Source organism: Macrobrachium rosenbergii, chromosome 56 (genome assembly GCF_040412425.1).
Source record: "Macrobrachium rosenbergii isolate ZJJX-2024 chromosome 56, ASM4041242v1, whole genome shotgun sequence".
In the NCBI taxonomy this organism is placed as follows: Eukaryota; Metazoa; Arthropoda; class Malacostraca; order Decapoda; family Palaemonidae; genus Macrobrachium; species Macrobrachium rosenbergii.
The window spans coordinates 6910612-6920989 of record NC_089796.1 but is presented as its reverse complement, the minus strand read 5'-3'; the positions used below and the strand labels follow the sequence as shown (position 1 = coordinate 6920989).

The 10378-nt window shown below is 35.1% G+C and overlaps 1 protein-coding gene across 3 annotated transcripts in view; it reads right to left on the bottom strand.

The window, feature by feature from the left end:
- The window catches only part of LOC136836285 (adenylate cyclase type 2-like), a 395106-nt gene that overhangs the window by 9580 nt on the left and 375148 nt on the right, over positions 1 to 10378 (bottom strand). For all 3 annotated transcript variants that reach the window (XM_067100345.1, XM_067100343.1, XM_067100346.1), the window contains 8 exons: positions 10161 to 10329; positions 8422 to 8532; positions 6377 to 6546; positions 5948 to 6197; positions 5172 to 5324; positions 3273 to 3368; positions 2288 to 2402; positions 138 to 262 (listed from right to left, as the gene is read on the bottom strand). In XM_067100345.1, the coding sequence (XP_066956446.1) occupies positions 138 to 262; positions 2288 to 2402; positions 3273 to 3368; positions 5172 to 5324; positions 5948 to 6197; positions 6377 to 6546; positions 8422 to 8532; positions 10161 to 10329 (1189 nt within the window). The remainder of the gene's footprint in view (positions 1 to 137; positions 263 to 2287; positions 2403 to 3272; positions 3369 to 5171; positions 5325 to 5947; positions 6198 to 6376; positions 6547 to 8421; positions 8533 to 10160; positions 10330 to 10378) is intronic.

Here is a 10378-nt window from a genome sequence, read left to right as displayed (position 1 = left end):
GAGGAGTTTTATTGATATTTAATAGTTAAAAATTTCAGATGCTTTAGAATGATTAACACAAATCTCAATTTGAAATGAAGGAAATCAAAGTATGGCTTAGCATTTTTTTTTTAGTATATTAATATGTGAGAACCTACCTGTATACTTCCCATGAGTCCTGTGGAATCCATTCTGCTAGCCACATTAACTGTGTTTCCCCAGATATCATACTGAGGTTTTTGTGCACCAACTACACCGGCAATAACAGGGCCATGTGAGAGTCCTACAATAAATAAACAGTTTGATTAAGTTTATTTTTTGTTTTGCTTCCAGACATCCACAACAGAAACTGAAAGAAATGGATGTGCAAATTATAGAAGGATTAATAAAGGGATTTTGACAAAGGAAAAATCTATTTCTGGGGGAAGACCTGTGTCACCCAGTGAAATGGTTCCAATAGCACTCATTTCTAGATATAAATATTGCTAAATATACTGTACCAGAGAAAAAAGCTATCCATAATGGCGGGGTTACTACCCCTGGAGCGATCACCATAACGGTGTCGGTATGCACTAGGGGTGAGTGGACTCCACTATCACAGGTCTTCGTCCAATAGATCTCTATTCTCAAAGTCCCAAATTTGGGTGTGCCATACCAAAGGTTGCTTCCCCGCTCACCTGCTAGGCGTCATCACGTGACCGTGTCGTCATCCCAATATTAGCACCTTCACTGGGTGACACAGGTCGAGCCCAGAAATGAATTTGTACTAAAATAGCACAAACTTATAATTATACAAGTAAAAGCAAACCAATGTTGCCAAATAAAATTAATGGTAGTGTAATTTTGTACTGCATAACTATTATTGTTTTATAATGTCATGCATGGAAGGGAAAAGACAACTTAACATCTGAAAGTGAATTATGTGTCAATAAATCCTACGCTACGGGTAAATCTGAGTTGTCATAGGAAAATGTATCTTTCCAGTACAGATTATATGCAATTCATATTCAAGTTCATGTTTGACTCTAAAGCTAACTCAACAAATGCCTAACCACAGGGATCCAATTCTACCTGGGAACTAAATGCATGGTGAATTTAAATATTCAGTAGTTCATACCCAGAGTTCTTAAAAAGCTAAAAATTGGTTCACACAAATATTATGTGCAGCATTAAACTTTTCTTAGAACACGTCACATAATTTAGATTTTGTAAGTAACAATGACCAAAACCAGCAATAACTGGCATAAAACCAGCTTGTATTGCAGGATTAGGCTCTCATTTAAAGGTTTGACGTGAATAAGGAGTAGTGAACACTATCGGGGCTAATGTTTACAGTCTACAGTAATCATTAATGCTGTTAGACAGTGAAATATATGCCAAAAAGTGTCCTTAATTCATGGCAGCTTGCCAATGGAGATGTATATTTCATGTGAAAAAAAGCTAACCTGGTGCTTGCTACATAATATTTGAAAGAAAGTAATCCAGGCACACTATCTATAAAGTCATTCCCAAACTGTACCAAAGGCAAAAGGAGGCCTTACAAAAACATTTTACTGCTGATATGAAAGGTTTTTGATTAGTCTTACATCAAAAGCAATGAAAGATGTGTCTTCATAAAAATAATAAACAAGGTAGGACAAGTTCAACTCGGATCTCAGGGAAGGCAATCTGGAAAGTGAGACCTGTAGTTTCTTGTGTCCAGACCGAGACTGATTTGAAGTATGGTCTTTTACAGACAATGCAATAGATCAACAAAGTACAACAACAGAAGATTAATGTCTATGTGCAAAAAGTTTTGTAAAACTACCAAGATACATCATGAACTGGCCTTGTAATTACTGAACAGAGTTCTAATCATAGAGGATTTTTAATTTCAGTAGCTTTAAACAAGATGGCGACATTGACTACAAGACTCCTGAAGACTGATTAGGTTAATGATTTATGAAGAACTTGTAATTTTAAAATATTTTTGTAGAGCAAGAGAGGCCTTTTTCATTATTGCTCTTGAATAAATATGAGAGAAGAATTTTATTCAGCCAGAAGGTACCCTTCAGACAAAGACAATACAATACTTTAATACTTTTTGCTTCTCTCTAATAATGGACAGGAAACCAAGTGCATGCCTCCTTGGTCAAATAAAGCAGTTTGAATGCCTTAAATAGTTATCATGGAAAATTCTTCAATCTTATTTTCCCAACAAGTATCTCGATAGATAACTGTAAGATGTTAAGTTACTTTTATCAGTAACCACAAAAACTGAAATTGTGACAACAGTTTTAAGGAAAAACGTATTCATTCATGGGCTTACCAACTCTAAGCTTGAAATTCTGGAAACTTTCTTTGTTTATGGCATCAAGGACAGATGCCATAGACTGGGCAAATTCTACTAACAACACTAGGCAGTGCTCTGTTCTGTCTTGAGCCTGTAAAGGGAAAAACAGTGAAAAAACCTCATTACTATAACCTAAACCTTGCCTCAATAATCAAGCATTTCAAAAAAAATCTAAAATCATGATGATTTTTATCTGAAACTGAAGCTCTCACTAGTTATGGTCTAACTGAAATTCTCTGCTCATTCACAGAATGAAATCTACCAAAGCTAGTAATTTCAGTAATCAGTATTTGTAATAAATGATAAAAACATCCCAAACTATTTACTGAACTGTGAATGTTAAACAGTAAGGTACTGTATTGCATAATGAAGTCCAGCAGTTACATATTCCATAGCATGAAATAACATAGCCTATAGACCTTTCAAAATGTGCCCAATATATAGGCTACTTTACAAGCAAAATCCACTACGGTACTTACAGTCTGAAAGTCCTAAGGGGAAAAAGGGAAAGGCATATCAAATAGTACAAAATAATATTGTGCATGTTTGATATCTAATAAAAAATCAAATAAAAAAAACATGTGATAGTAAAGTGTAATGTCAAAGAATAATTTGTAATAATCTTGTTAGAGTCATTCTTTAAAAAGCAATTGTGAAAAACTGATGTACCAAAGAAAATATTGTAAGTTACATACATACAGTATACACAATGGCAATCTGATGCCACAAGGTCTATCCAAGCTTGCAAAAAAAAAAAAATGTATAAAATTATAGTGCTGTACTGAAAGTGGTAGCTACAGCTTCAGAAGATGCACTGCAAGAGGTATTGTGCACACTACTGTATAATGATAATGTATACTGATAGGCCAAAATGTGTGCTTAATTCTAGGTATATGTGAAGAAAATGTGCTCTTTCACTTTATGCCACCAAAATTTCGAAATTTTAAGTTTACACACTTACTTCCTCTTTCCCTGGGTGAAGACCAGCCGCAACCATATATGTACTGCCAATTGTTTTGATTTTCTCTACGAGGCTGAACTTTGGTTTCTGGAGCAACTGTAAATGAATGACAAAATGGATTATTCTAATTTTGTGGGAATATGGTTACGTACTTGGGACAAGTTACTTAAAAACTCAGGATTGCTTTCTTATGACTGGTCCACATTATAATTAATAAGTGATCAGAACAATCAGGATTCATGACAAAATCTAGTGATTAACATGCAGGAGCTTTTATAGAATGAGGCATAAATTATACTAAATTTAGTTAGCAGAACCTGGATATAAGGTAAAATGTCTGACAGCCAAAATATATTTTTCATAAACACATTGTAATATAGTACTTAAAGTTTAGCCTAACTGCATTCCTCTATGAATCTTAAGACAATTCCTTTCTGAATTATAGGAAAAGCATGCAGCTTGCTGGTTGACAGCATTATGCATGCACCTTATGGATGCAAAGGTCCCACAAAGAGCAGTTAAATGTCTCACATTTTGCATATTGTAGACAAGGCTACAAAAACTCAAGTGGGGTAGGGTGGATACCACTCTCATTATACGCAATGGTAATGAAAAGTAAATTTAAATAAAAATGCCATTTGTCCATAAACAATCAAAGTCAATGTATTACTCCAAATAGCAAATTATGTGAAAAAGACCAAGCTGTTGGACTACAAAAGATAATCACAATGCTCTGAGAGCAAGGATCATAGATCATATACAAGGCATGAGATTGTATGAATCTTTAAAACTTAAGATGCTTAAAATTAAGCCTGATGAATCCTCAATAGAGGAACATACTACAGGAAATAATCACATTTGTAGAAGCAAAAGTTCTGGAAGCCAACATCTCAACGGATGTCAAAATAATAATGTGAGAAAAACTTTTAAGCAACTGATCATAAACAGAAGCTGGACTAGTGTTCTATTACTACTACAGGTCCTGTAGAGCGGCTTCCAGCTTCTCTGAGAGAGATATCACCATGGAAAAGTCACAAACCATTGTCCCTTCCAAGTCCTCCAAAGATAACAAAGACCTTGCTAAATTACAAAAGTGGAGAGTAATGAATGGGGAAATGAGGTTCTAAATTTACAATGCTGCCTATTGTAACCTTAGCATAAGTGAACAGAAATATCAAAGACACTGACTCTTATAACCAAAAAATAGTACTCAGGAGTACTCTGCAATCCCGGTGAAAGTAGGTCTGTGTCTTAGTACGATTTGAAAAACAAACAAAGGTTTGGGGAAAAAGTCCGAGTTTATATTTGACTCGGGCTACTTCAACAAATGCCTGGCCATACAGATCTAATTCTACTCAGGCAGCTCAATGCATTGTGAATTTCTATATTAAGGCGTAGGTCCTACACAAAGTTCTTAAAAAGCTGAAAAATGGGTTCACAAAAAATAAATGCATAAGTATCATTAAATTTTTCTTAGAACACGCTTCAGATGAGTTGCCATGGTTATATCCTTGTCATTCAGCAAACTTAATCCCTTACAGCTAAGTTTAAAACTTGAATTTTCTCTAAGTCTGTCCATTTGTCTTCATTTTTTATGCTGCAACTGTAAATAAATTATTGTCCCTAAGTTACTAGCTTTTAATGTACAAAGTCTAATCTCAACTTCAGCCTAGAATTTCAAACTGCCTTTGGGAACTGTTCTTCAGTACTGATATTATTGTTACTAAATGAAAAAACACACATACAATTTTTTTTTAAGTTCACAGTGCCTGTGATAACTGCAAGGTTAAATGATATTACTGCCTGCCAAGAAAATACATAAGTAGGGCAATTTAAGGAATGACAATTAAGCTTCCTTTACAAAAATAAAATATGAAGCAATTTAGAAAAGCCTCTTACCTCATCATAGTCACAAATGATTTCATTCAACAAACGCAAACATTCAAGACCTTGTTTGTTTACGTCTGTCTCATCATAGAATTCTTTATAGTTGGGAATTGAAGCAAACATTACACCTACACTGCTGTATCGCTCATGGTACAATTCTTGTTGCTGTAATGACAAAGGCTGCAATTACTAACTTAATTTTTAGACAAATTTTTCTTCCTCTTTTCTACTCTCATGCACACCAATTTGTAACAAGCAGATACAAAACTGGCTTATGTTAACTACTGTACCAGCAAAATTTTGTAAAATACAGCAACCTCTTTCCCTTTAAGTTTTGTATACAGTACTGTACATAAAATTGCTATTATAAACAAACTGTCATACAAGTAAAAGGAGTAACAAGAGTTCTTAATGTGTTAAACACTAGAAAGCTGTTGACTAGCATGGGGCAGTGAGATAGGAGAACCTTAAGGTTATAAGATGGTGGTAAAATGAAATGTTTTCATTATCTACTAAAAGCCAAAGGAAATATGGTGCTGTACTTTACTTGCATTCAAGTAAATTTTGTTTCTAGCATAGACTTGAAATTTGAAGAGAAAAACAGATATCTGAGTATCAGATTTCAGAGTAAGATAAAATGACTGAACTTGTTGACAGTAATTATCCAAGTCTCACCAGCATGGTGGTATGAAAAAAAAACTTACCATGAAACTTGACATTTATTCTTCTCTTACTGTTCATAAGGTTGAATGTGGAGAACACTGCCTTGACTTCAAGACTTAACTAACCTGAGGAGTTTCATTTTCATCAGCGCCTTCAAGGAACCTATGGGCAAGATAAGCTGGAAGAATATTCTCTAGAAGGAGCTTGTTGATACCCCTTGTAGTTTCCACTTCCTCCTGCTCCACTGCAACTTTGGAAGCCCATGTGTAGTGAGTCCTTGCTCGTGCTTCACTTTGCCCACCTAGAACACCTAGTATGCCTACTAGAGCTAAGACTTGTACAGCAATGACTCCCCACCATGCAATGCCTGGCAACCTGGAGAACACAAACAGAAGTGAATAAGGAATTCATCACTTACCAAATTTTGACATTTAATGTTATTAAAGTAATTTTAAATAGTCACACACAAGTAAAATTCATCAGTGACAGCTTCATTAAAAGATGTTAGGTGAGTAACTGTCATGGTGGTAAGAGAAACATGAATTTTACTGTACCTTTCATAGATGAACATCATCCACATAATTAATATATTGTCTTGATGAAAGAAGAGCCCTTGTGCATGTGTAGCAGATATTGTCAGCATGACAATAAGTTTAGTACAGGCTCCTACCCTTGGAAAAACTGCAATAACTCCAACAGAAACAAGGAAACTCCAGAACCATAGCTGAAACGATTAAGTAAATATGTTAGAAAGTGACTTGAGCATGAGTTATGCTAGGATTATAAGAACTTATGATTATTTGTGCAAAAATAAAATGGGCAAATGTAATGCTGTACTGTACTCTACTGTGTGCTGATTTGGAACAACAGGGTTCACAAATACTTATTATATGGCAAAACTTTTTTCTGGACCAATATTCTAATTAATTATTTGTAAAAATCTGCTATTATCTTATATCAATATAGAGATCATGGAAAATGTTCATGGCAATTCTATCACATATCTTAAACTATTATACAAGACAATTGGTTGTCCCTGACTTAAAATGGGGACAGTTAATATCTTGAAGAATAATAACTTTTATTAATGAGCAGACATAAAACTGTAGCTACCTAACCTTACCGGCATTATTTTTTTTGTGTACAAATTGCTGTAACTGGCAAGCATTATCTTTCACCTATCACCAACTTTCTGAATAGGCTTTATGGCTTGACTTTTGTATAGGCAAACCCTTACACAATCTGTTAGTTTGTCAGAGTCCTCTCTCTAGAGCACGAAGGTGTTTTAAGACCACATAAAAAAGGCTTACAAGAGAGAATAAGATTTTCAATGTCTGAAATGCAGAATAAATACAGAAGAGAGGGAGGAAGGCCACCATGTTGTGGTATAAAGACAAGCCTTAGAAGAGGCAGAATATTTCTGTTCCCTCAAGAATATACTGGACTTTAAAGCATATGCTGTACTCAGTTGGCAGTATATTAATGACAAACAGCAAAAATTTATGAATCATGAGTAAGGCCTATACTGTGCCAATCTATACAACAAAGGCTATGGACACTTGCAGAGGAAACAATATTCTGAATAGGAGGAGGGATTGAAAAATGCTGAGATTCATGGGCGGAGTGAAGTAGGGGGAGGCCATATCAAGAGGATATTGCAGAGATGTGTGTCCAAAAAAGATCTCAAAGATGAGGGTTGATTTGACAGGTGCTGAGAAGAGGAAAGCAGCAGTCAGTAAAAAGAAAAGAAAAAAAAAAAAACAGTAGGAAGACCTAGCCGGTCACAGAGACAGTATAGATGCAGCTACTAACCAGAGAGATATTCACACGGAAAAAGTACTACACAGAAGAAAGTGGAACGAACTAATTATATGTCTGTTTCTGAAAAAGGGTTAATCTGATGTAAAAACATTTTAATAATAGTGATAGTGGTGATGGTAATGATGATGCATAGCAGTGTGTATTCCTGCTCTACTGACCCAACTTCACAAGTGCTGTTCCACAAATCTTAGCTGTCCTGTCATAGGTGTTAGTATGGAATAAATCGAGACTAAATACTGTAATCGATCATAACAAAACTCTCTTGCTGGTTTCATGTGTGAATACTCTACAACACAGAAAATGGGGCAGATTCATCAATCTGATTGACCATAATGCCTAACAAGTCTATGGGTGTATTTATTAATCTTTAGCAAGGACTCTGGTGTTTTTTGTAAAGAAGTTTTAATTTATTTTAACATTTCAATTCTAGAGTACTGTGCATACTTTCTGACCACTTGTAGTGATTATTGCATCATAATAAACCCTTAGTATATTATTATACTGTAATGACTATATCAACTGATACATTTTACTTAGTATTGTAAAAAAAAAAAAAAAAATTTACTGGACTGCATTTGTACTGCAAAAATATACTGTACTGTTCTCTAAGTAACCTGCAAGGTTATGCTGGATTTCGGGTAGGGTAGTCTAGGCTACAGTTCAGCATGGCCCAAATATGCTGCATCACAGTGTATCTCAAGGGGTTTACTGTACTGGTATTAATGTGCATCTAATGCCATCTATGCCTATACTCTTTGACAAAACCATGGATCCTTACCTGTGTGTTCTCAATTTCTTGAATAATTTCATCGGCCTGAAATCTTGTAAGGTTCTCAAAAGGCAATGCAAGTTCAGTTTCAGAAATAGCAGTCGTGTTTATAGGCACTACCTGTAATATAATAAAAAGGAAGTATATAGTATTATTAAACTGACGATTCAATATCTTTCACCAGGATGAAAAATACACTGTACCTCATTGCTAATCTTTGGAAATTTAAAGTACTGCAATGCAGCTTGTTTGAGGATTCTAACTTCAAGTGGATGCCTTGTATGCTAACATGGAATTGTAATGTTTCAGAATGTCAGGAGATATATGAATAAAGACTACCAAGAACTCTTTAATGATATTTACAGAAAATTCAAGTAACTGTTAACCTACAGAAACAACTTGAATCCTGTACCATATATTTTTAAGGTAGTCAGTCACACATGCAATATTAAAACTCTTGACAGAGAAATTAGTTTTCTAATATTCAACATGAAATACTGAAATATATCAATAAAGTTTCTGAAAAAGTCTACATAACTGCAAGTTAGACCTGTTATTCTCTCTTATATGGGTCTCTGTCACCAACTTATCAAGAAATACAAACACAGTAATACAGTACCACTAACCCCAACTACAATCCTTGACTTTAAGTTCTACTAAAAGTAATCAAAGACCTAGAAAAATGTTTAGTATAAAAGAACATTTATTACTGATGATATCACCACTATACAGTAACTTGCTTAATCTTGATAATAAACTTATTGGGATAAATCAAATAATACAATAGAATATGGCACTGTTTATGATTTGGCTCATTGACCATAAACTTCCCATACAAAAGTTAGTCATCCCTATGGTAGTAAGGTTAAACTCCTTAAATAAACATGGAATTCCTTTACATTAGCTTTACATCAAAAGTAGTAAGGTGGTACTGATAACAATGAAATGAAGGAAAAATAATAATGTTGACATGCTATAAAACTCTTGGAGGCAGCAGATCTATTAGAATTTAATAAACATAAACCATACCTCTGGTTAAGTTTAAAATTTCAATCTGACAATATTGTAAATGGCTCAACCAATCAGTTATCATTTATCCGATAAACCAATGAGGCAAGCAATCATTTATCCGATAAACCAATGAGGCAAGCAACCAAATGGTCTTTTCTAGTCCAGGGTAGCAGAAAAAAAAGGAAAAATGGTGGCTTCACCCCACTCCCAAAACATGATAGACCAGGTTGTTGAAGTTGAAACTTCTCAAAGTCCAGTTCCCTTTTTTTCCTTCTGGTCTGGATTGGGTAAGGTTTTGGTGTTGCCCAACCTGTTAGTAGGCCTATTTTATGCAAGGACAAACATGCTGAGAAAATATTGTCATAACATGACCAACCTAGGAGTTATGGGCTGCCATATCCTAATAAGAATGAAAAATCAGTGGCAATTACAGACACAAGCAACCTGGGGTATTAATCTACCTGCATCCTGAATGAACCTATGTGCACATCTCTTACTTTCTGATACTATACTATAGGGGCAAATTAACATCAACCAATGTTTTTCAATTATATACTCCGATTTCTTACTTAAACTGTTACTGACTGGTATTTATGATTCAAGCATGATAACTTTTTGGGAAATCTGCTTTTCTGTATCACTTACCTGAAGAGTTGGGATTTTCCATAACATTTTTGCAATGAGTTATGCACCACAGCCCATCCCAGTCTTTTAACCAATAAAACACAGTTCCTTACCAGCCACGACAGTGCCAACAGGGCAGCAGCAGTTATCACCAAAGCTGAGGTCACTATTCTTGCTGACCATTTCTTTGTGACAACAGACCTCCCACAGAACCAGCCATAGGCGGCCACAGTCACAACCACGCTTGTGCAGATGAATAAAATCAGCCAGAGCCACCAACAGCTGTAATCAAGGATCCTTGTTAAGCCACAGGAAGTTACTCTAAATATGT